Genomic DNA, 26,880 nt, shown 5'->3' with positions numbered 1-26,880 from the left:
ATTACTGATTTACAGCAAATCGGTATCACCAGTGTACTGATTTTATAATGTGGACTAGTTGTAGTCACAGTCCAATAATCGAAGTATACTTTACCAGTAAGGAGTCCCAACACTTCAGGATTGGATTTTTGTTGATATTGGGTGGTGTAGGGAGTTAGTGATTCAGCTTTTCATCTCTGGATCTGGTCAAAATCCATCCCAAACTGATTGGATGAAAATCATCTGTCAGCACTGTCTGAGAGAGATCTGCATCAAATGTGTCTCAATCCAGTTCCTAGTGCGTAATGAAGCACTGCACAAAAGGGCCTCTTAACTCAGCATGAATTGGCAATCTCAGTCAGTAAAGTTACAAAGATGGCCAGTGTGAGAAATGGAATGATCACGCTGGTGGTCTCCTGAGGTTGGCACAGAAGGCAGAGTTTTACTGTGCTATACCTGCCTGAGAATACTTGATACTGAGTGGGCGCTGAAAAGAGGAATAATTCCATTTCTTGGGGCTAACATCGCCCCTCTTCATGAGCACAGAATTCACCAGAACATTTTTTTGTTCTCCAGAAAAGAAAAAGAAAAAAAAGAGAGAGAAAAAGGAGAAAAAATTCAAGCTGGAGAAGAAGGAGGCGGAGGAGCGAGGCTCCAAGCAACTGGCCAAGAACTCTGGCCGAAACCAATCACCTCCACTCCCTGCGAGAGTCAAGTGGGAAAGGGAGGATGCGGGATATGAGAAATATGCCAATACAAACCGGGACTCTCCTCAGGATTGCAGTGTGAACCGCAGGAATGAACAAAGAGGAACAACAGATGGAAGGAAACACTCGGATGGAGCTGATGAAATGAGAAACAGAGAGAAATGGAACGAGAGGAATCAGTCTAGGAGCTCGGAGAGAGAAGAAAGGCGAAGAGATGATCAAAATGGCAGAGGATCTTTCAATGAAAGGTCGGAGAGAGACCCAAGGTACACTCACAGTGATGGGAGGGAGGTGAGATATGATGAGGAAAGGCAGAGTGAACAAGAGAAAATGCGGCAAGAAGAGAGGTTTGACAGCAAGTATGATGACCGAGACAAGTATAGGAAGTACGATCGCAATAAGAGAGAAGAGCGGGATTCACATTGTGACAGCATCAAGCATAAAGAGAGGAGAAATGAGTATGACAAAGTCAGCCATTACAAGGAAAGAGACAATCACAGAGACAGTGATCATAGAAGAAACTGAGCAATTAGAAGCTTTCTGCAGGTAAACCTAATCTCATCTCGCCATCTGAAGCCAAGTTGATAGTTCAAGGTTTTATCTCAATCCATGAACTTAAGCCCCAGCAGTTAATAACCAGAAATAAAGACATCATTCTGAAATTTGCTGCTTTCCTGCAGCCTGTTTTTTTTTTTTAACTATTTCTCTATGTTTGGAGTATTTTTGCAATGGAGAATATCAAGCAACATGCAAAACTCCTTTAAGTGCTGAAGGATCGTTTTTTAATAATCTTTCAAAATGTCTATCTGATAACCTGTGTAAAAATTGGCATTTAAGTAATTTTTTTCTAATTTTCTCCCTGTCTAGAAGGTGCCGACATAAGCAGGGGTTTGATTATTGGCGCACTGATTATCCTCTAGTACTTCAATAGCTGGCCATTCTTCATGTGTGAAGCTAGGCAGTGAGTGCCAATAGGCTTTTAAGTGATGGGAGGGCATCGCAGCCAAGCTCGATCCTGCTCTTGCCCCACGTCCCCACACAGGCCTATTCCAACAGGAGTCACTGGAGGGCAGTCAGCAGTGAGAATGCCAGCTCATTTTTAAAATTACTTTCTTCCTCCCCTAGCCCAGGGGACACTGAAGCAATTGTAGTATCCCCACTGCCACCCAGCTGAGATCGACTAACTCAAATGACCTGGGATTGAGCTCCCTTATTGGTCAAACATGCTTCAGCTCCACGCAGGCAGTGCATTTATCCACTGAATTCTGTACATTTCTAACAGTGTTCTAAAGTCACATTTTTGATATTCGTAATACCGATTTCAGTAGAAAATTGTTCCATGTTTGATTTTAATGTAGGGATGTCACTGTTGTCCTCAAAGGGTTTTAGGTGTGCAACATATTTATAAAAAGACAATGGCAGGAATGGGTGAAGAATATTCGAACCAACTGTGGAAAACCTCTGTCGTTTTTGACTCCTTCGAATTGTTCATCGTCTGTCATTGTTGATATATTTTCCGATGGAGAATCTCCAGGATTAGAGGGTTTGGACCAGCAGGAACAACGGGTTATTTACTTCCTGTGATCTTACTGTAAGAATAGCATTATCAAGGGCTTATAAGCTACTCTTCATCAAAAGATGCTGCTGTCTACACCATTTATTACAGAGGATTCAAGTGAAATGACATTTCAAGGTGCATTTATATTTCCTGACTTCTTCAATGTTATTGTTTCTCGTCTCCATCAAGGCCATGCCTGAGGCCTGTTCGACTGGTCTTGGGTCAAGTTCTTGCCTGTCCATGCTTAAAAGTGAATGTTGGCTGAGCAAACAGTGGTGCATGAAGGTTGTGGGTCTCTTGTTTAAATGCTACCCTCCTTGGACTCCCAACTTTTAATACGAAAGTACCTTTTAAGGTGCATCTGAACAGGGCTGTTGCCAGGCTGAAGTTAGGCTGGGTAGGTTGCTTGAACTCCAGCTTTGAACTGGTTTTCCAATTACTGAACCTTTCAACAGGAAGTAGAAAAATTGTTTCACTTGAGATTCCAGCAACTGCCGAGTTTTAAGCAGCGTGTAATCGGGGGCAGATCCGGGGCACTCCCAATGTCAGACAGCACTCTGATATACGGGAGGTGTCTACTTCCAGCTCCCAGCTTTTCATGGGTACCAGGAAAAGTGTTCAGAGGCATTACATAGAAATTACAACTCAGAAGCAGGCTATTTGGCCCTACCCAATCTACGTTGGTGTTTATCCTTTACACCAAACAACAGTCCTAATCCCATGAGACTGCCCTGTTCCCACATCACATTATCCCAATTTCCTTAAACTACAGGTAGACAATCCTTTATCCGAAAACCTTGGGACCAGCTGTGTTTCGGTTTTCGGAATTTTTCGGCTTTCAGAAGGTTTTCATCTCCGTATCTGACAACAAACACTGTTGCTTAGCAACAGCTTGTAAACACTCGGGCCCTGCCTTGGAAGCGTCTCTGAAGCTGTTGCTAAGCTACAGAGACTCTTTCCATAGCCTGACTGTTTAAAAAAAATGCTAGGGGAAGAAAAAAACCTAACAAAACGGCTGCTGATTTCTGCCGTTAGATTGAGGTTTCCGGCTCCCCCTGCTCCATATCTGAATTCCTTGACTTAGCGGGGGTCTGGGGCCCGACTGCCGCCACCAGTTGTGGGAAAGCCGGATATCGGCTGACCCCTGCACTAAGCTGGCCCGCAAATCAGGTCCGGGGGTGGGGGGGGGGGGGTGGCGGAGAAAAGACTATCTGTATTGTTGGGTTCACTCTCCCAGTACCTCCTTCACACTGCCCGGCTCGGTCTGCAATCTCCTACCCAGGAGGGAACTCTGTGAACCTCTGCCCTGCTCACAGGGAAAGGCAGAGTTCCCGGACCACTCCTGTCATGTTTGGCACCACTCGAGTCATGTCATGCGCACGACTTACGCTCCACGAAAAAACTTTCGGTTTTTAGAGGTTTTCGGAAGTGCGGATAAAGGATAGTCTACCTGTACTTACCTGGCCTATTGTTTAATGTTGACATTGTCTCTGCTTCAAGCACTAACTCCAGTAGTGCATTCCACAGCATCACAGCCCTCTGTGTTTATAAAAAAAAAAAAGTTTCTCCTAATCAGTCCTAAATTTCTTGCATTTAATCTTCTATCTATGTCTTCTTCGAAATCCTTCCACCACAGGAAACAGTCTTTCAGTCGACTCTGTCCTATTGCTTCCTAATTGCAGACACCTTCATCAAATCACCCCATAAAACTAACCAAAGCAGACCCAATTTTTGTGGAAAATGAGTGTCCCTTTCTATTGGCCCTCCAATGGAAAAGCAGTAGCACACAGAGGGAGGATCAGTGCCCAGGAGTGGCGAGGATTCTCATTCCCATTCATTGGCTGCAGAAGGACTTATCCAGTACATTTTGCAACTTTTCTCCCTGGTTCACTTGAACCACGCACCGCCTACCTCCGAGTCTCCCTCCCCTCCCAGGGGTTGCCCACAGTGACATGGAAGGAATTAAAATTGTGCCCCCTGCCGTTGGCACTTTGCCACTGATTTGGGTGTTTGTTTGTAGTAGAGTCGTATTGTCCTTGATTGTTAGATGTGCATTTATTTAGTGGTTCACTTTCAGATGATTAAAAATTGAATAATTCATGATGGTCCATTTTTCTGGCTCGCTTCACTGGATTTTGATCCTATTTGAGGAGAGTGACTGCCCCTGATTGCTTTTCCATTCTGTGTTAGGAGTGAGTCTCCGGGTGCCGGGCTCTGCTGTACAATGCAGAGATCCAGACTGCAAGCATGACTCCTTGACATTTACTGAACTAAATTAATGATGCTTAGAATCACATGTTGGTGGGTCTATAATGCTGTCAGTTACACAAATGTTGGATCATTTACATTATAATACAGGGAAATCTGCCGTCGGCTGCACTGCAGTGGTGTCAAAGCACCTTTTACATTAAGCCCTGTAACAAGTTAGCCAAGCCCAGAATTATTGTTTTATCTGCTCCCGAAATAAAGTGTATTCAAAACGGCTCCTGCACTGTAACAGGAGATGCTGAGGCAGGATATATACTTATTTAAAAACGTATGTTTTGTTCAAAAAAACTGTTAAGGAAAAGTGGTTGTTCTTTTTACGTGACAAATTCTATTAAATACAGTTATAAACTAGCTGTCAAAACTGTTGAAACACCGGCATTTCATTGATGAATCATTTTACAAATCTATATACTTCCTAAAAATTTGCTGTCTCCCATGTACCTGCCCATCCCACTGGAGCCAGTGCTACTAAATGACAGCAGAGTGTTGCTGTTGTGCTTTGTCGTTCTGTGGGCTTCCATCAATTTCCTGAGTTCTGTTTACCTCTGTTAATTTTACCACAGGCTTAAAGATAACGGGCTGCAGTTTCTGCTCGATTGCACAAAAGATCGGAATTTTAAGCGTTCAGCGCAACTCAAGTTTCGCAATCTTTTGCGCTCGTTTTAAAAACATCGCACTGGAAGCCACTAACAGAATTGGCCACGCCCCCAGGGTGAATTAATCATCATTCGGGGTTTCCGCTAATTGCGCTCGTTTGCAAGCCTTCGGGGAGGCTATAAAAGTTAACCTGGTTCTTTTGGGCGCAAGGACACTAAGGTACATTTTTAAAGCTTTTAAATGTGATTTTTTTTAATTTAACAAGAAACTGACTAATGTACCCCAATACAACTAGAAAATAGTTTTATAAAAGTCATTAAAATAAAAACAGAAAATGCTGGAAATACTCAGCAGGTCAGGCAGCATCTGTGGAGAGAGGAACAGAGTTAACGTTTCAGGTCAATGACCTTTCGTCAGAACTGGACACTCTTTCTCAGAACTGTTTCTCTCTCCACAGATGCTGCCTGACCTGCTGAGTATTTCCAGCATTTTCTGTTTTTATTTCAGATTCTCAGCATTTGCAGTATCTTGCTCTTTCAGTAATAGAAGCATAGAAGATAGGAGCAGGAGTAGGCCATTCGGCCTCTCGAGCCTGCTCCGCCATTCAATGCGATCATGGCTGATCATCCAAATTCAGTACCCTGTCCCTGCTTTCTCCCCATATCCCTTTAGCCTTAAGAAATATATCTAACTCCTTCTTGAATATATTTAATGAATTGGCCTCTACTGCCTTCTGTGGTAGAGAATTCCACAGGTTCACCACTCTCTGGGCGAAGAAATTCCTCCTCATCTCTGTCCTAAATGGCTTACCCCTTACCCTTAGACTGTGACCCCTGGTTCTGAACTCCCCCGCCATCGGGAACACCCTTCCTGCATCTAGTCCTGTTAGAATTTTATAAGTTTCAATGAGATCCCCTCTCATTCTTCTAAACTCCAGCGACTATAAGCGCAATCGACCCAATCTCTCCTCATACGTCATTTCTGCCATCCCAGGTATCAGTCTGGTGAATCTTCGCTGCACTCCCTCCATGGCAAGAACATCCTTCCTCAGATAAGGCGACCAAACCTGTACACGATACTCAAGGTGTGGTCTCACCAAGGCCCTGTACAACTGCAGCAAGACATCCTTGCTCCTGTACTCGAATCCTCTCGCTATGAAAGCCAACATTTGCCGCCTTAACCGCCTGCTGCACCTGCATGCTTACCTTCAGCGACTGGTGCACAAGGACACCCAGGTCTCGTTGCACTTCCCCTTCTCCCAATCTATTGCCGTTCAGATAATCTGCCTTCCTGTTTTTGCCACCAAAGTGGATAACCTCACATTTATCCACATTATACTGGAGTTTCTCTGCATCCTCCTCACAGCACACACGCCCACCCAGCTTTGTGTCATCTGCAAACTTGGAGATATTACACCTAGTTCCCTCGTCTAGATCATTATATATATTGTGAATAACTGGGGTCCTCGCACCAATCCCTGCGGTACTCCACTAGTCACTGCCTGCCACTCGGATAAAGACCAGTTTATTCCAACTCTTTGCTTCCTGTCTGCCAACTAGTTCTCTATCCAAGTCAGTACCTTACCCCCAATCCCATGTGCTTTAACTTTGCATGCTAATCTCTTATGCGGGACCTTATCGAAAGCCTTCTGAAAGTCCAAATACACCACATCCGCTGGTTCTCCCTTATCTATTCTACCAGTTGCATCCTCAAAAAATTCCAGTAGATTAGTCAAGCACGATTTACCTTTTGTAAATCCATGTTGACTTTGTCCGATCCTGTCACTGTTTTCCAAGTGCTCTGCTATTACATCTTTTATAATGGACTCTAGCATTTTCCCCACTACCGATGTCAGGATTACCTGTTTTCTCTCTACCACCTTTTTTAAACAGTGGGGTTACATTAGCTACCCTCCAATCCATGGGAACTGTGCCAGAGTCTATAGATTTTTTGGAAGATGACCAGCAATGCATCTACTATTTCTAGGGCTAATTTAGAATTGGGTTACTCGGGTGGTGGATTGACACTGCTTAAAAATATTTATTTTTTGTGATAAACCTATTTTCAACTGTTTTAATCAAACTTCACCAAGTTACCACTTTTATTAAATATATGAAGGCAAATTTTTTCAAGTAAATTTTTTTTAAATTACGTTTTAAAACACTGCCCATGTTTGAGTGGAATCTCGGGGGGTGGGAGGACGCTTTTCAAAACGTGCGCAATTTGCATCGGCAATTGCGCCCAAAGCGGAAACTGTACCCTAACTTGTTTTAAAAAATATGACGTAGTCTTGCATATTTATCCGCTGACCCATGTTAGGATACAGTTCCACAGGATTCGAAAGTCCTCCAGTACCTCACCCAAATGGCAACTGCTTTGACCTGTCAGCTTACTATTCGACTTGTTGCACCATGGCTTTGGTCATGCTTGATCCTGTCCACAACATGCTCACTTTCCAGCAGAGGGTCACTGGATAATGGTCAGGAATGGGAACCGTGGCTGATTTTTCTTCCCTTCCTTAGCTCGGGCACTGAGGCCAAATGTAGTCTGGGCCCTCTACTGTCTAGGGCAATAAAATGCACATTCAGAGTTCATTGTTGGAACAATTTTTTTTAAAGAAAACAATAGAGAGTTTTTTTTGTTGTAAACATTTTTGAATGGCTTCTTGTCATGAGACCTGCCTCTTTGAAGTGATCCCAATTCCTGAGTCTCCTTTTTCAATGTGCTCTCATCGCAAGGAGCTCTTTTGTCAAGTGTTCTTCTGATGAGACTGTCCCTTTAATGTTGTATCTCACTGTGAGAATTATGTAAAAAGAGATTCTCCTCACATTATGTAGACTTGTGCAGAAAAGAACCTGACATTTAAAAGCACTTATGCTAATTTGATATTCATCAACATCCAATGAAGCATATGTTTTCTAACGTATGTTCAAACAAAACACATTAGTAAGTACTTGGAAAGCAAAAAGCAATGCTGGATTTGAAAAATGAAAGAAGGATAAATACATCTGGTGACAATGGTGCATTGGTTGTACAACCCATCACCGGATTACAACTCTTTGTATCAGCTTCATGACTTTTTGAGATTAATTTTTAGCTTCCATGGAAATGTCATAACCTTGTGTTGAGACTTTGCATTTTACATTCACTTAGTGTATCAAAGGAATAAAAATGAGGAGTACCTGATTCACACAATATAAAAGGTACAAGATTGTTGACTTTGTGTAGCTGTTTCTGGATGAAATGATAGCCAGTCCAACAGCAAATAATTGCAGATTATATTAAACCTAATTATTGCAAAGCCTTTTAAGTCTGGAAAAAGGAGGCACTGTATGTTGTGCAAATCTGGAAGATGATCTAAGCAGTTTAGTATTTGTCATGTAATGATATTTGATGCTTCTCTGATGTATTTGAGCCCGAGATGAGCTTCTGACCACATATCCGCTCCGCCGTAATAGCGCCCAACTCCATCCCTGCCTCATCCATGCCTTTGTTACCTGTAGACTTGATTATTCCAGTGCACTCCTGGTCGGACGGCCATCTTCCACCCTCCATAAACTTAAGCTCATTCAAAACTCGGCTGTCCGTGTCCTAACTCACATCATGTCCCGTTCACCCATCACCCCTGTGCTCGCTGACCTACATTGGTTCCCGGTTGAGCAACGCCTCGATTTTTAAAATTCTCATCCTTGTTTTGAAATCCCTCCATGGCTTCGCCCCTTCCAACTATGTAATCTCCTCCGGTCCTACAACTCTCCGAGATATCTGCTCCTCCAATTCTGGCCTCCTGCGCATCCCCAATTTTAATCGCTTCACCATTGCTGGCTGTGCCTTCAGCTGCCGAGGAAGTGGGGGGGAAAAGAAAGCTAACCGGTGTTGTGTATTTTGAATGTGTATTAGAATTGTCCCACATGGGATACTGTAGTGGTGATTTGCAATGCACTATGGGAAATGTAATGCATTGAGTGAAGAAGCACATTGTAAATAAAATGGCCGTTAACTAAACTCTCCACCCCGGAGTCCTCCTTAATTGTTATATAGGTAAGGGTATAAAACCCCTTGAGACACAACAAAACTGGCGACGAGGCCGACAGACTTGCGCATCACTTTGCACTGGAATTGGCGATGTTTAAAGTAAGAAGTTCCTGTCTTTTCTTAATGGCGCGCCCACAGTTTAGTGCTGATGCAATCGCCTCGTAAAGGTGGCGGTTCGTGTGTTACACAAATAAGAAGGGGGAGAGTAACGATACAGTGAAATGAAGTGGAGGAAAAGGACTAAAAAAATTTTTTTAAAGTGGAGGAAAAGGACTGTAAAGATTTAAAAAAAAAAAAAAAAAATAACAAAATGGCTATGCTAACCGGAGCGTTTGGACCATTTGATGAAACGGCAGAGCAATGGAGTGCTTATACAGAGCGTTTCGGATTTTTCGTGACAGCAAATGGCATTAAAGATGACGTGAAAGTGGCGACATTCCTCAGTGTGATCAGAGCAAAAACATTTGGCTTGTTAGAGTTTGATGCACCCGGATAAGCCCGGCGCTAAGACATATGATCAGATTGTGGAAGTTTTGGAAACACATTTCGCACCCAAGCTGCTGCTGATTGCCGAGAGGTTCAGGTTTCACAAACGAAACCAAGGGGAGGGTGAGTACATAGCCGAATATGTTGCAGTGCTAAAGAAGCTAACTGAGCATTGTGAGTTTGGTGAAACTCTAAATCACACTGTCCATGATAGGTTTGTGTGTGGATTAAGATGTGAAGCAACACAGAAGCACTTGCTCACGACTGACAAACTGACGCTTAAATCAGCAGTGGAGCTCGCTGTGTCTATGGAGTTAGCAGCTAAAGATGCACAGCTGTTGGGGGCTGCAACAAGAGTGCACAGGGTAGCTGCTACACCGGATAAGCATGCAAGGGGCGCCAGAGAGTGTTACAGATGTGGAAGGTCAGGTCATCAGCCATCTGACTGCTGGTGTAAAGACCTGACCTGTCGGAAATGTGAAAAGAAAGGACACATTGAACGTGTGTGTAAAGGGCAAAGCGCAAACAATCCTACACAGAGACACACAAAAACAAACAAGGAAACACATCCAACTGGTGTTCTAAAAAGAAAACCTACACATGGTGAAACAAGAACAGGAAGACAGTGACACAGACTCTGATGGGGAGCTGAATCTCCATGTGTTAACAGTGAATGGAGGCTCATTAGGCTATGGAGTCACTCCACTACTAGAGGGAATACCGGTCAAAATGGAGCTGGATACGGGGGCCGCTGTCTCCTTGATTTCAGAGAAGCTATTCAAAGAAAAACTGAACCACCTATTACTGACGCCGGCCAAGCTCATCTTAAAGATCTACACTGGGGAAACAGTCCCAATGCTGGGTAAGACGGAGGTCAAGGTGGAGCTTAATGGACAAACCGTGATGCTGCCAGTTTACGTGGTTAAGGGTGACTATCCATCCCTGATGGGCAGGCCATGGTTGGAGAAAATTCATCTGGATTGGTGTGGTAAACTACTGTTATACCTGTCTGTATGTGTATGTGTATTCCACTAGGTACAGGTCTGGACATGCCTCGGCTGACTCCTCCCACTATTCCAGGTATATAAGTGACTACCTCCCAGTCCCTTAGTATTCTGGACGGGTCGACCACTCGAGACTGGACCTTCATTCTTTAGTTAATAAAAGCCTGGTTGTTACTCGCTTAACCTCAGTCTTTTGAGTAATTGATGGCGCATCAATTGGAAAAAAGTGAATGCGGTGTCAGTCGAAGAGGCGGGGCTAGCGGCAGTGTTGACAAAGCATGCGGCTGTCTTTGATGGAGAATTGGGGAGTATGAAGGGGATTACGGTCAAATTCAAGGTGAAGCCTGGCAGCCAGCCACGATTCCTGAAGGCCAGGAACGTTCCCTACGCCCTCAGACCAAAGCTGGAGGCTGACCTGGAGCGTCTGGTCAAGATAGGGGTCCTGGTGCCGGTTTCGCACAGTGAGTGGGCCACGCCCGTGGTACCAGTGATGAAGAGTGACGGCGCGGTTTGCTTATGTGGAGATTTCAAAGTAACAGTGAATCCTGTGCTCTCAGCTGAACAGTACCCCCTCCCCATCATTGAAGATCTTTTCGCGGGTCTAGCAGGCGGTCAGAAGTTTAGCAAGATTGATCTATGCCAAGCCTACTTGCAGATGCATGTAGAAGAGGACTCACAGAAGTATCTCACCATCACCACCCACAAGGGCCTCTACAGGTACTGCCGCCTACCCTTTGGTATAACGTCAGCACCAGCATTGTTTCAGCGGGCTATGGACCAGATCTTAAGCGGCATTCCAGGGGTAAAATGTTATCTCGATGATATTCTTGTCACAGGAAAGGACGACAACGAGCATCTGCAGAACCTGACGAAGACACTGGGAAGACTTGAAGAATATGGCTTACGCGTTCGCAAGGACAAATGTGAATTTTTCAAGCCATCAGTGGAGTACCTAGGCCATGTCATCTACACGGACGGCCTACACACAGCACCGTTGAAAGTGAAAGCCATTGCCGATGCTCCTGCACCTACAAATGTCGGCCAGCTGCGGTCAGTCTTAGGTCTCCTGAACTATTATGGAAAGTTTATTCCACAGCTGGCATCACTGTTGAAGCCATTACATGAGTTGCTGTGTCAGGGCAAGGCCTGGGCGTGGACGAAGGAGTGCGAAGCTGCATTCAAGAAAGCCAAAGCAGCTTTGACTGACCCCAGAGTGTTGACGCACTTTGACCCGTCGTTGCAGATTCAGCTGGCCTGTGACGCGTTGCCTTATGGCGTCGGCGCGGTCATGTCCCACATCTTTCCCTCGGGCGAAGAGAAGCCGATTGCATTCATGTCAAGGTCCCTGAGCAAGGCGGAGGTGAAATACCCGCAGATCGAAAAAGAGGCTTTGGGCATCATCTTTGGAATCAAAAAGTTCCATCACTACTTGTTCGGAAGGAAATTCACCTTGCTGACGGATCATCGTCCTCTGACATCGATCTTTGGTCCACACACAGGAATACCCTCCCTGGCAGGATGCAGCGCTGGGCGCTGATGTTAAGCGCTCACAATTACAACATCAAATACCGGAGGTCAGCAGCACATGGCAATGCGGACGGATTGTCAAGACTTCCGCTGCCTGTGCCCTCTGACGGCTGTGAGCAGAAGATTTTCTACTTTGACATGGTGAGCAATGCCCCTGTCATGGCCCGGCAGGTCAAGAAAGAGACCAGAGTGGACCCTACGCTATTCAAGGTGCTGGATCGGGTGATGCGAGGAGACGGATCACGGGTGTCAGACGCACCACCTGAGCTCCTACCTTACCTGTCAAGAGGGAAGGAGTTGTCTGTCACGTCAGGATGCCTCCTTTGGGGCATGCGAGTGATCATACCACCAAAGCTGCAGAAACATGTCCTCAACGAGCTGCACTCAGGACATTGTGGTATTGTCCGGATGAAGGAGCTGGCACGAAGCTACTTCTGGTGGCCCGGTCTGGATCATGAAATTGAAGTTGAAGCAAAATCATGCCCATCATGCGAGACAACCAGGGATACGCCAAGAGCAGCGCCACTGCATCCATGGGAATGGCCGGCGACACCGTGGCAACGGATCCATCTGGACTTCGCGGGACCAGTGGAAGGAGCGATGTTCCTGGTCGCGGTGGACTCCCATTCCAAATGGCCGGAGGTTGCAGTAATGCCCACTACCACTACGGAGAAAGCCATTGAGACTCTGAGAGAGATGTTTGGGCGATTTGGTCTGCCGGAGCAGATCGTAACCGACAATGGAACACAGTTCACATCCCAGGAGATGGAGGAGTTCCTCAAGAGCAATGGAATCCAGCACACATGCTCCACGCCTCATCATCCATCCACAAATGGATTGGCGGAGAGATTTGTCAGAACGCTGAAACACGCATTGAAAGTGGCAAGAAGTGATGCTCCTCTAAAGCAGCGCCTGAATGCTTTCTTGCTGAAATACCAAAACACGCCTCATGCTATGACTGGAGCATCTCCTGCTTACCTACTCATGGGAAGGCAGCTATGGACACGCCTTGACCTGCTGAGGCCAACGTCCACAGAAGCAGTGGTGCACCCCAATCAGCAGGATCAAGTCAGCAGATGAGCTCAGATGTCCAAAGAACGACACTTTGTGGTGGGGGGGCAAAGTCCTCGCGCGTAACTACACCACCCCGGAGTGGTGGGTCCCGGCTACGGTCATTCAAAAGACGGGCCCTGTTTCATACCGAGTCCGCACTGGAGACGACCAAACATGGAGACGGCATGTAGACCAGTTACTGCCAAGACAGTCACCACAGGTAACCCAAGAAACAGAGGATCAAGGACCTGCTGGGGGCTCCAGCAGGGACTGGTCGTCCGACCCTGAGATGGTGGCACCATCCACTCTTGTGCCATCGAGGGAGGAAGCCACGCCTGCAGGATCACGGGAGAGCCAGCCAGAGCCTGCTCCTGAGACTAGGCGTTACCCCCAAAAAGAAAGGTAGCCTCCAGAGCGCCTTAGTTACAGTTAGTGCTAACCTGTGTGCATGTGGCAGAATAATCCCCAGGGTTAGCGGAATGTAGAGGCAGTCTACCCTCTCTTCCAAAGTTAGTCATTTTCAGTTATTCTGTTTTGTGGACATTCTATTTTAAGGGGGAGGAAATATGTTGTATATTTTGAATGTGTATTAGAATTGTCCCACATGGGATACCATAGTGGTGATTTGCAATGCATTATGGGAAATGTAGTGCATTGAGTGAAGAAGCACATTGTAAATAAAATGGCCGTTAACTAAACTTTCCACCCGGAGTCCTTCTTAATTGTTATATAGGTAAAGGTATAAAACCCCTTGAGACACAACAACCGGTCAATAGTTTTATTACATAGTTGACTTCTAATAAGGTCCCTTCACATGTTGTATAGGATACCCTGCCTCTTAATAGCATTCCTTGCTGCCTTGAGAAGCAGCAACACTGAATCCCAGCTCCATGAACATTCCACAGAGGGGTAGATCATGACCAGAGGCTCAGCAAATCTGTCAACTCCAAGAGCCACAGGTGAAGGGAAGGTGATTTATGTTGAGAAGCACTGTTCTTAAGTCATTCTGTTAGGAATTTTGTTACGGTTGAATTTAATAAGTATAACTGGGATGTGTTAGGGTCAGATTTATTTATGTATTTTTAAGTCTTTTTGAAAAAAATTCTTGAGCAACAAAGAAATGGCAGACCAATTAAATGCATATTTTGGTTCTGTCTTCACAAAGGAGGACACAAATAACCTCCCAGCGATGTTGGAGAACATAGGGTCTGATGAGAGGGAGGAACTGAAAGAAATCAGTATTTGTAGGGAAATGGTGTTAGGGCAATTGACGGGATTGAAGGCCGATAAATCCCCAGGGCCTGATAATCTACATCCTAGGGTACTTAAGGAGGTGGCCCTAGAAATAGTAGATGCATTGCTGATCATCTTCCAAAATTCGCTGGAATCTGGAACTGTACCCATGGATTGGAGGGTAGCTAATGTTACCCCACTATTCAAAAAGGGTGGTAGAGAGAAAGCGGGGAATTACAGACCGGTAAGCCTGACATCAGTAGTGGGGAAAATGCTAGAGTCCATTATAAAGGATGTAATAGCTGAGCACTTGGAAAACAGTGACAGGATCGGACAAAGTCAACATGGATTTACAAAAGGTAAATCGTGCTTGACTAATCTACTGGAATTTTTTGAGGATGTAACTGGGAAAATAGATAAGGGAGAACCAGTAGATGTGGTGTAGTTGGACTTTCAAAAGGCTTTCGATAAGGTCCCGCATAAGAGATTAGCATGTAAAGTTAAGGCACATGGGATTGGGGGCAAGGTATTGACTTGGATAGAGAACTGGTTGGCGGACAGAAAGCAGAGAGTAGGCATTAACGGGTCTTTTTCCGAGTGGCAGGCAGTGACTAGTGGGGTACCGCAGGGATCGGTCCTTGGACCCCAGCTATTCACAATATACATTAATGATCTAGATAAGGGAACTAGATGTAATATCTCCAAGTTTGCAGACGACACAAAGCTGGGTGGGCGTGTGTGCTGCGAGGAGGATACCGAGAAACTCCAGGATGATTTGGACAGGTTGGGTGATTGGGCAGAAGCGTGGCAGATGCAATATAATGTGGATAAATGCGAGGTTATCCACTTTGGTGTCAAAAACAGAAAGGCAGACTATTATCTGAATCTGAATGGCAATAGATTGGGAGAAGGGGAAGTGCAACGAGACCTGGATGTCCTTGTACACCAGTCACTGAAGGTAAGCATGCAGGTGCAGCAGGTGATGAAGAAGGCAAATGTATGTTGGCCTTCATAGCGAAAGGGTTTGAGTACAGGAACAAGGATGTCCTGCTGCAGTTGTACAGGGCCTTGGTGAGACCACACCTTGAGTACTGTGTGCAGTTTTGGTCGCCTTATCTGAGGAAGGATGTTCTTGCCATGGAAGGAGTTCAGCGAAGATTCACAAGGCTGATCCCTGGGATGGCAGGAATGACGTATGAGGAGAGATTGAGTCGATTGGGCTTATACTCGCTGGAGTTTAGAAGAATGAGAGGGGATCTCATCAAAACTTATAAAATTCTGACAGGTCTGGACAAACTAGATGCAGGTAGAATGTTCCCGATGGTCGGAGAGTCCAGAACCAGGGGTCATAGTCTAAGGATAAGGGGTAAGCCATTTAGGACAGAGATGAGGAAGAATTTCTTCACCCAGAGAGTGGTGAACCTATGGAATTCTCTACCACGGAAGGCGGTTGAGGCTAAGTCTTTAAATATATTCAAGAAGGAGTTAGATATATTTCTTAGAGCTAAAGGTATCAAGGGATATGGGGAGAAGGCAGGTACGGGGTACTGAGTTTGGATGATCAGCCATGATCTCATCGAATGGCGGAGCAGGCTCGAGGGGCCGAATGCCTACTCCTGCTCCTATCTTCTATTGTTTCTATGTAACATGATAGGAAATGCATGCTTTTGATGCATCTATTTCATAATGTCACATCTACCAGGCAGAGTGATTGGGTACACTTATTATTATTCTACAGGTAGGATGGTCTGGTCGCTCCCTCTGCACAAGTGACACCATGGAAACTGCATTATTTATGTAAAAAAAGCTGAACTTGCTCCCAATGGAGGATTTGTATATTTTGATCCAGTTTATCAGGATCATTGAGACAGCAACTTATATTGTGCCTTTTGTGTAACAAATGATCTAAGTTACTTTACAGGAGATCAAAGAACCTCTAGTAGGAAGTGAGCAAGACATTATGGGAGGTGACAGAAGGCACAACAAGATAGGCTTTGAGGAGATTCAAAGGTGACAAGAGAATAGAGTGGCAAGGCAAAGGGGTTTAGAAAGAGTGTGTCAGAGTTACTGTGGCTAAAGAGATAGTGAGTAATAAAAACAGAAAATGATGGAAGTGCTCAACAACTCGATCAGCAGTTCTAAAGGGAAAGTGTACCCTTCAATAGAAGTGAAGATGAGAAATAAACAGGCATTTTATTAAGCTATAAAAAGAGGGAAGAATGGATACACTAATCACAGAGAGGGAATTATTAACTAACGAACAAATGGCTAAACAGAAAACATGATAGAATAGATCATCAGTGATATGATGCAGACTTATTGAAAGGACAAAATAATGTGCAAATAGTGGGGAAGGGAGTGAAAAGAAACAAGAGGTCCAGGTACACAAAAGTGACAAATAAAAAAACTCCAGATAGGAAATTAAAACATAAATTGCAAGCAAAGCACTGTGGATTAGCCAACCACAAGAAAATAAAAAGGACAGGTCTACACTGAGGACCCAGATGCCTGCTAGTGCTGTGATCTGATGGGGGGTCTCCAGCCTAAATATCAACCCAGCTTCCTTCCCCATATAAGCAGTTACAGCTTTGGAGAGAATGGAGGATGCAGCTAAGGTTTTGAAGTTACTAAAGTTAATATTCAGGCCAGTTGGTGACAGTGCCCAGCAGAGGGATGAGGTACTGTTCTTGAAGCTTGTGGTGAGCTTCGTTGGAACAGTGTAGGAGACCAAAGGTGGAGAGCTATGAGTGGGAATGAGAAGAGGAGTTAAAGTGATGAACCAAGCCATGGGGAGTGAGTGGGAGCTTTGCTTGAAGATGCTCAGAATGACATGAGATGGTTAATCTACAGAACAGAAAGTCCTGGATAGCAGGACCTTAAGAGCATGAATATTAACACTCCAAAGTAGTTTCTGCCCACTGCCTATTACCCTACATGGAATTTCATTGCATTCATAGGTACTTGAGCCATATTGGCAAAAGATTGAAGAGATGATTCCATGATCTGGCACTCGAAGAAGGGAACTGTGCTCGCAGCAAATTTATCCAGGGAAATCACAAATGAGCAATCTGTGATTTATTGGTAGAAAAATCATGGACTACACGCCCATGATTTCCCAAGATGCACTCCATGTGAGTGCTGTAATGATCAATAACATGTCATTCTATAGTGGACACTAGGTGGAGCCGTAGAGCTGTGTAGAGCTGTATATTGCTGTATGTCTATACATATATATAAGACTACATTACCCAAGATGCACTAGGCTACCCACAAGGCAGTAATCAAGATGGAAACCTCTAGAATGATGCTGTAGAAGTCCTCATGTACTGAAGTCCTCATATACTAAATAAAGTGACTAGCTTAGAAGCTAGCTGTGTTCATAATAAGAATGTCTAGTTATTAATGAACATAACAAGTGCCACTCCCTGCTGAGAGTGCTGGAACGTAGAATTGCCCTTTGAATCTAAATAATATGCTGGTGGATAAATTTTACCCAGTGTACAGATGTCATTAGATGTATATAGTGTATTGGTACCAATATGCAAATGGAAAATGATTGAAATATTGACACAAATATCTTTGGTCAAGTCAAGATGAGGATGGCACTGAGGCTTTGCAAGTTTGAATGATCTGAATCTAGAAAATCTTCTAAGAACAATTCCTGCTGGGAAAGCCATAGCTGTGACACAGCTGGCAATGAGGATTTGAGTGTGGAGCTGGTTTATCAACTATGCAGTCAGGAAGATCACATAACTTCAAAAAGTTAGATGTTTGTAAATCATTTCATGCCTGTTACTATCTGGCACAGTAATTCTGAAAATCTGAACATTCTTTGAGCCATAAGATCCACTGATTACAAGTGACACTTTATCCTTAGCTGTATACTTTGGTAAAATGCATTTATATAACTCTTCTGTTTGACAATCAGTCACCCTGAAAATCTCAAATTTATTGCATTTGAATGAATGGCATGTCAAATAATAACAGACAATGTGCATTAGTTTAAAAGAGGACTTTTTTTTGCTTTAAGTCTATGAAGTAAGACTTTTCTTTACATATGTCAACCCCATTCTGTCTTTTGGTTGTCAACATAAATGTTTCTTTTCAAAAAACCCTATCATTTGTTTGTGTTGAATAATATGGAATTATATTACCTTGGAATAAAAAGCAGGTATTCGGGTGAATGATTGAATATGTTTAAAAAAGGAAAAACAACAGCGCGTTGTCAATAATCTGACCAGCATGAGTTAACTGCACCAAAAGATTCAGAATATTAATGAGGTGGTTGTTTGAATCACAACTAAAATGTAGAAAACAAATTCAAAGCTCTAATTCAAAACAAAGGCTATTCATATTAAAACTGTAGTACGCCATGACTTTTTAATGTTTATATTTGTCCTTGCCTTCGTTTAGCTGCCCTTTCCTCACCACCCCATAAAGTATTGTCTGTAGATGTTATTTATATGGACTTCCAGAAGGCATTCGCTAAGGTTCCACACAAGAGACTGTTCACAAAAATGAGAGCGCACGGAATTGGAGGTAACCTATTGACATGGGTAGGGAATTGGTTCGGAGGTAGGAGACAGAGAGTAGGGATAATGGGTATGTACTCAAATTGGCAGGATGTGGTGTCCCCCAGGGATCTGTACTGGGGCCTCAGATTTTCACTATGTTTATAAATGACTTAGATGAAGGAATAGAGAGCTATATATCCAAGTTTGCTGACAACACCAAGTTAGGTGGCACAGTAAATAATGCAGATGAGAGCAGAAAGTTGCAAAGAAGCATTGATAGATTAAGTGAGTGGGCAAAACTGTGGCAGACGGAGTTTAATGTGGGGAAGTGTGAGGTCATCCACTTTGGACATACAAGATAGAACAGAGTATTTTCTAAATGGTGAGAAGCCAGGAACTGTGGAGGAGCAGAGAGATTTATGGATCCACGTTCAGAAATCACTAAAAGCAGGTGGACAGGTACAAAATATAATTTAAAAGGCTAATGGAATGTTGGCCTTTATCTGAAGGGGGCTGGAATACAAAGTGGTGGAAGCTATGTTACAGTTATATAGAGCTCTGGTTAGACCCAATCTAGAGTACTGTGTTCCGATGCTGCCTTTAACTTTTTTTTGGGTGCATGGCCCATTCAAACTTCCATGCGTGCGCGGTTTTTCGATTTAAAAGCCGGTGAGCCGGCTGCGTGGGACCACTGGACAGCTGCACAGCTTAAAGGAAACATTGCTGCATTCAGTTCTAGGCACCATAACCCCAGAAGGATATATGGAGTATGAAGCATGACTGGAGAAGATGTCCTTTCCCGCTCCATCCCACCCCTTTAAATCTGACCTGATTCAGTACTAGCAGCTGTTTAGTACTCTGGCAGTTCAACCTACATCCATCAATGGCTAACCTAACCTGCAAGCAATTTATTCATGGTGTAGAGGTACTTGCCTGCTTCATATTGCAGAGCCACTGTTCTCCATGCTCCTTCGCTGTGTTGAAACCAAGACTCATTGCACTATTGTAATTCATTCAGAGTTCTCCTGATTTCTTGGCCAACACCACCAAAAATAGACCATCTGGTCACTTATCTCGTTGTTTGTGCATCCTTCCTGTGTGCAAATTGCTGTCTGCAACGTTTCCTACATTACAGCAGTAACTACACTTCAAAAGTGCTCCATTGGCTCTGAAGCACTTTTGGGGTGTCCTGAGGTTGTGAAAGGTGCTATATAAATTCTTTCATTATTTCCCAAGACCTCAAAACTGCAGAACTCCTTATCTTCCCTCATTCATGCCTTCCTTCAACAATCTACAGACTTTGAATGCACAAACTTGGCAACATCTATTTCTTGATTTACCTTGCTTGCTTTCCTACTCTGTTCAACCTTATTGGTGGCCTGTATTATGGACCATTAACTTACGTTTCTCAATTTAAAAATAAGTGGAGGTCGATCTGGAATATCCTGGAGATTCAAGTGCTGTAGACTCTGCCCAATTTACACTGTGGGTTGTATTCCATAATGCAAGTGGCAACTGATAAAATAGCTACGTGTGGCATGGCATAGTTGTATGAAAGTTGCAATGTGTGGCTTCATAACCAAACACTTATAAACCTCTTATAATCGATACAGTTCACAGAGACCAACAATCAGTAAAGCACTTTGCTGGCCTGTGTAGGTGGTTTAAGCACTTAGCCTGCCCATGAAAAGAAAAGAATGATGGGCACAAATATATCTCATCCTCTGGAGACATGAATGCCGTCTCATCTACTTCACAGCACTGTGCTGTTAACATGGAATCTTCCATTGGTGGCAGCAATGTAAAATAAATGTAAGTGTAAGTTATTGTATTTTAATCATTTCTGGATGGTTCTGTGTTTTGGGTAGTTCCTTGAAGGAGTTAATGACCATTGCTAGGGCCCACTGTTAGTGGGATAAAGAGAAAATACAATTTTTGTAGGCTGACTAGGACTTAAGTATTGGTTATTCGATCAATTAATTTATTTTTCAGAGGTTATTTGTAACTGAAATAAAAACAGAAAATGCTGGAAACCGGTCAGGCAGCATCTGTGGAAAGAGAGAGAAACGGAATTAATGTTTCAGGTCAATGACCTTTCATCTGAACTGAACTAGCTATTTCTATCTGCTTCTCTATCTCGGGGCCCTTTCTGTGACAGTCTCATCTTTTCTGGGTTAATTAGCTGCAACTGACTGACTATTTATGCCTCCAGAGTTCACACCAGATTAGAGGTTAACTGATTTATTTTGTCTTTATGCAACTTGATGGGTGTATTTAATATTTGTTTGTGGGGAAAGAAGGAATCCTAGTTGATAAAGAAACAGAAAATGTTGGAAACACACAGCAGATCAGTCAGTCAGAATCTGACTGAGAAAAGACAGGACAACTTTATAGGCAGGATGTTCTTCAGTACAGAAGAAGGGCTTCACCCAAAACATCATCTTGTCTTTTGTATTCATAGACACTGACTGATCTGCTGTGTGATTCTAACATTTTTCTGTTTTTATTTCAGATTTCCAGCATTTGCAGTTGTTTGCTTCCTGATTCATAAAAATGGATTTGACTCAAGGTTTAGTGCAACTAAGTACTTTGAAGTCTGGTATGCTTCAGATAACAGCTATACAAAGCAAAATCCTCCTTTTTGTTGTAAGGTAATTACAAAATTATAGAGCATTTCATCATGCACAGAATAAATTAAAAGAATAGTGTGAGGAAGATTGTGCGACAGCAACAGTAGAATTTGTTTTGTGGATCATACAATCCTTTCTTTGATTTGATTTTTAACAGTCAAGATAATATCACAGGACCCACGGTGTGCCTTCAATCATTCACTGTTAATACTGGGGTTACATTTATTTGGAAAATAAAATGATGTGGGGATTTTATAGTGACTACAGGTTGTGTCAGAAATGGCTGTTCGGACAATAACTGCCATGAAAGTTACTTCACATGGTGCATTCCTGAAGATATTGCTAATGGTAGAGAGACTTATTTAGGCTGAAGACTTATGCGGGTTGGAGCTTTTTATAATGACAAACCAAAGCAATACCTGACATAATGGGCTGGAATTTGCGGTCGGAGGCATACCTCCGGAGTACGTCTCCGACCCGAAAAAAAACCTGCTGGCTCGCAGGCTTTGCAGACTTTGGGTCTTGAGCCTGCAGGCTCGGAAGCGTCCCTGGGATCACGTGAGCCTGGTTGTCCTCTTCATAAAGGAGGATTCCACATATGAATATGGGGATTCCATTTACAAACAGAATCCTCATTAGCATATGAGGAATCCCCAAATAATTAAATAATTTACACAACTGGAATAAAAATAAATGTTCCCATTTAATTAAAAGTCCCTTTAATGAAGCATTTACAATAAAAATGTAATTTTTGAAAAATAATTTTTAATATCTTAATCCAGGCTAAAATTTACATAAACTAATTTTAAATGTTTGTGGATGATTTTTAATTTTTTAATTTTTAATTCAACATTTATATTAGCCCTTACACTGGTGAAAGCAGGCCTGTTTTTACCAGGTGTAAGGGTTTCGTGGGCATTTGCTGGGCAGTAGTTGGGCAAATAGCCCAACTCTGCGCCAGTGAAAGTGATTTTCCTTTCCGTTCAAGGTGAATTTTGACATCGCACGTTCTGGGTTTTCGCGCATGTGGGAACCTGGAACTTGCGGGGCCTTTAACAAGGACAGCGTACGCCATCATAGGCCCCACAAAATCCTGGCCAATATGTAAAATGTTGTATAAAGCCATAGAATGGCTTGATGCCACTAGATTGATGCTTTCTCCACATGCCTCTGTATTTTCCTCTGTTCAAAGATTGGCTGGATATTCCTGGCCAGAATGGAGATGATTGGGTAATTCCCCAATGCATCAGGCCTGGTAATTGAATAGGTGTTGAGGAAAAGGAGTTTGTGGTGGGGGCTGGAGATGATGAATTTGGTCTTCCCAATGTTTAGCTGGAGATAATTGTCAGTCAAGGGGTGGAGAGAGATGGTGGACAGGGTAGAGCTGGGTGCCATCAGCATGGATGTGGGACCTGACTCATTGAAACATAAGATTCTGAGAAACTGTTTCCCCTGACTGGAGGGTCTAGAACTAGGGGGCATAGTCTCAGGATAAGGGGTCGGCCATTTAGGACTGAGATGAGGAGAAATTTCTTCAGTTGGAGCGTTGTAAATCTTTGGAATTCTCTACCCCAGGGGGCTGTGAATGCTCAGTCGTTGAGTATATTCAAGGCAGAGATTGATAGATTTTTGGATGCTAAGGGAATCAAGGCATATGGGGATCAGGCAGGAAAGTAAAGTTGCGGTCGAAGATCAGCCATGATCTTCTTGAATGGCGGAGCAGACTCGAGGGGCCGTATGGCCTACTCCTGCTCCTATTTCTTATGTTCTTATGACACCATGGGCAGGATTTTCATTGGGCCGTGGAGTCGGGATTGGAGGCATGCGGGGAGGTTAAAATCCTGAAATCAGGGGTCCCAACCCCATCCCGCACCCAAACCCGCCTCCATGCCAGTTTCAAAGGAGGCGGGTACCCGCCCCGCACTGGGACCCGCCTACCCAAGGTGGGAAGGGATTAGTGCCAGTTAACAGGCAGTTTTTAGCCTAATCCCTATTTTTAACATTGAAGTGTGGGATTCCCGACGGCTCCAAACCATGCCAAGTTAGAGGAGGCGGGCCGTCGGGTTGAAGGACTTGGAAGGGTCGAGATGTTGGTGTTCAGGTGAGTGATGTGTGCATGAGTGCAAAGGTAAGTGTGTTTGGTGTGTCTAAAGTGATTAAATAAGTTTTACATACATTTTCTTACCTTTTCAGCCTTCCTTCCTTTAGGTCTCGTGAGTCCCTCATCTCACCGGCACAGAAAGCAGAATGGCTGCAAACTGTCAAAAGTGACAGCCTGCAGCTTTCTATGCAGGAGAGATTTCTAACTGAGTCTGTGGAGAAGGACTCATGTTAGAAGTAAGACTGTCAGTGTTTGACAGCTTCAAACAGCTGTGAAACGCTGATATTTCATCTGTCAAAACCTCTTGACAGATGAAATTTCAGTCTGTGACGTCGCCTGTTGCCGGGTGGCCCTTAATTGGCCTGCTGAGCCCGCTGGGTGGGCTCAACAAGGTCAATCAAGTTAAAATCGCATGGATTGGCCGCATCTCGATGGAGGTGGGACTACAACCCCGAAAGTTGTAGTCCCGCCTCCAACCCAACTCCTGAATGAAAATCCTGCCCCATGTCTTTGGATGATATCACTGAGGGGCAGAATGTAGGTAAGGAAGAGGAGGAGGGCGGGGGGGCAAGGATAGCTCCTTGGAGGATTCCAGAGGTATTTGTGTGGGGTGGGAAGAGAAGCTATTGTTGGAGGTGCCCTGGCTATGATTGGCTTGGTAGGAGTCCAGAAAATGTTGTAAGCAAATTCTCAATGTTGAGAAGATCACAGGTAAAAAGACAGAACAAACAGGGCGAGGGGATGAGTAATGTGTTCTGTACCGGTAGCGTTAACTTGTACAGGTAGCGACGCAGCATCCACTTAGTTTGCAGCCCTTCTGCTGACCTCGTGACTGAGTAACAGGAGGAGTGTACTGGAAGAGCAGAAGAGATTTAGAAACATAGAAAAATAGGAGCAGGAGTAGGCCATTCGGCCCTTCGAGCCTGCTCCGCCATTCAATATGATCGTGGCTGATCCTGTATCTCAATACCATATTCCCGCTCTCTCCCCATACCCTTCGATGCCTTTTGTGTCTAGAAATCTATCTATCTCCTTCTTGAATATATTCAGTGACTTGGCCTCCACAGCCTTCTGTGGTAGAGAATTCCACAGGTTCACCACCCTCTGAGTGAAGAAATTTCTCATCTCAGTCCTAAACGTCCTACCCCATATCCTGAGACTTGTGACCCCTCATTCTAGACCCCCCCCCCCCCCCCCCGGCCAGGGGAAACATCCTCCCTGCATCCAGTCTGTCTAGCCCTGTCAGAATTTTATACGTTTCAATGAGATCCCCTCTCATTCTTCTAAACTCTAGTGAATACAGGCCTAGTCGACCCAATCTCTCCTCATATGACAGTCCTGCCATCCCAGGAATCAGTCTGGTGAACCTTCGCTGCACTCCCTCTATGGCAAGTATATCCTTTCTGAGGTAAGGCGACCAAAACTGCACACAGTACTCCAGGTGTGGTCTCACCAACGCCCTGTATAACTGTAGTAAAACATCCTTGCTCCTGTACTCAAATCCTCTTGCAATGAAGGTCAACATACCATTTGCCTTCCTAACTGCTTGCTGCACCTGCATGTTTGCTTTCAGTGACTGGTGTACAAGGACACCCAAGTCCCTTTGTACATCAGCATTTCCCAATCTAGCACCATTTAAATAATACTCTACCTTTCTGTTTTTCCTACCAAAGTGGATAACTTCACATTTATCCACGTTATACTAAATCTGCCATGTATTTGCCCACTCACTCAACTTGTCTAAATCGCCTTGAAGCCTCTTTGCATCCTTCTCACAACTCACAATCATACCTAGTTTCATGTCTTCAGCAAACTTGGAAATAGTACATTTGATTCCCTCATCCAAATCACTGATATATATTATGACTAGCTGGGGCCCAAGCAGTACCTGCGGTACCCCACTAGTCACCGCCTGCCACTCCAAAAAAGACCCATTTATTCCTACTCTCTGTTTCCTGTCTGTTAACCAATTTTCAATCCATGCCAGTATATTACCCCCAATCCCATGTGCTTTAATTTTGCACACTAACCTCTAATGTGGGACTTTATCAAAGGCCTTCTGAAAATCCAAATACACCACATCCACTGGTTCTCCCTTATTTATTCTACCAGTTACATCTTCAAAAAACTCTAGTAGGTTTGTCAAACACGATTTCCCTTTCATAAATCCATGTTGACTTTGTCTAATCCCGTTGATATTTTTTAAGTGCCCTGTTATCACATCCTTTATAATAGACTCTAGCATTTCCCCTACTACTGATGTTAGGCTAACCAGTCTGTGGTTCCCTGTTTTCTCTCTTCCCTCCTTTTCTAAATAGTGGGATTACATTTGCCACCCTCCAATCTGCAGGAACTGTTCCATAATCTATAGAATTTTGGAAGATGACAACCAATGCATCCACTATTTCCATGGCTACCTCTTTTAGTACTCTGGGATGCAGATTATCAGGCCCTGGGGATTTATCAGCTTTCAGTCCCATTAATTTCTCCAGCACTATTTTTTTACTAATACTAATTTCCTTTAATTCCTCCTTCTCACTAGACCCTTGGTTCCCTAGCATTTCTGTGAAGACAGAACCAAAGTATTTGTTTAATTGACCTGCCATTTCCTTGTTCCCCATTATAAATTCTCCCATTTCTGACTGTAAGGGACCTACATTTGTCTTCACTAATCTTTTTCTTTTTACATACTTGTACAAGCTTTTACAATCCGCTTTTATGTTCCTTGCACGTTTACTCTCATACTCTATTTTTCCCCTCTTAATCAATCTCTTGGTCCTTTTTTGGCCCCCATGTGCTCAGAAAAGGAAGCAACCACTTTGAATAAAGCTTGAGACATGCTCCAGGCATTCTCCAGAGAGATGTCCAAATAGGGATGTACACTTTTAAATGGAAAGAAACTTTCTGTACTTAAGCTAATTAAAACATTGATCGACATTAAATCTACAAAGAAATCTACTTTTTACACAAACAGAATCTGCTGATACTGAAGTTACAAAGCATTAATTAATAACCTTTTAAATCATTTGTGCTCATGATTTATAAATATAGAATCATATGCCAAAGTAGGTCATAAGTAAAAATGTACTCAATCATAAAACCAGGCTGGTCATGGACATTGCATGACCTCACTTTTACATCAGCAGTGGAGTTAATTAACTTTCATGCCTTTCTAATGGTAATGAAAG

General features: G+C 43.7%; 1 protein-coding gene across 1 annotated transcript in view; it reads left to right on the top strand.

Annotated features, from left to right (window-relative positions):
- Window positions 1-4,882, top strand: part of rbmx2 (RNA binding motif protein X-linked 2) — a 33,061-nt gene extending 28,179 nt beyond the window's left edge. The window contains exon 6 of the mRNA XM_085997061.1: window positions 556-4,882. Coding sequence (XP_085853187.1) covers window positions 556-1,211 — 656 coding nt within the window. The 3' untranslated portion in view covers window positions 1,212-4,882. The remainder of the gene's footprint in view (window positions 1-555) is intronic.
- Window positions 4,883-26,880: the final 21,998 nt, after the last annotated feature.

The sequence above is a fragment of the Somniosus microcephalus genome, chromosome 1 (assembly GCF_052327205.1).
Source record: "Somniosus microcephalus isolate GS21.2 chromosome 1, FLI_Smic_1.0, whole genome shotgun sequence".
Lineage (NCBI taxonomy): Eukaryota > Metazoa > Chordata > Chondrichthyes > Squaliformes > Somniosidae > Somniosus > Somniosus microcephalus.
This window is presented reverse-complemented; position numbering and strand designations above follow the sequence as displayed.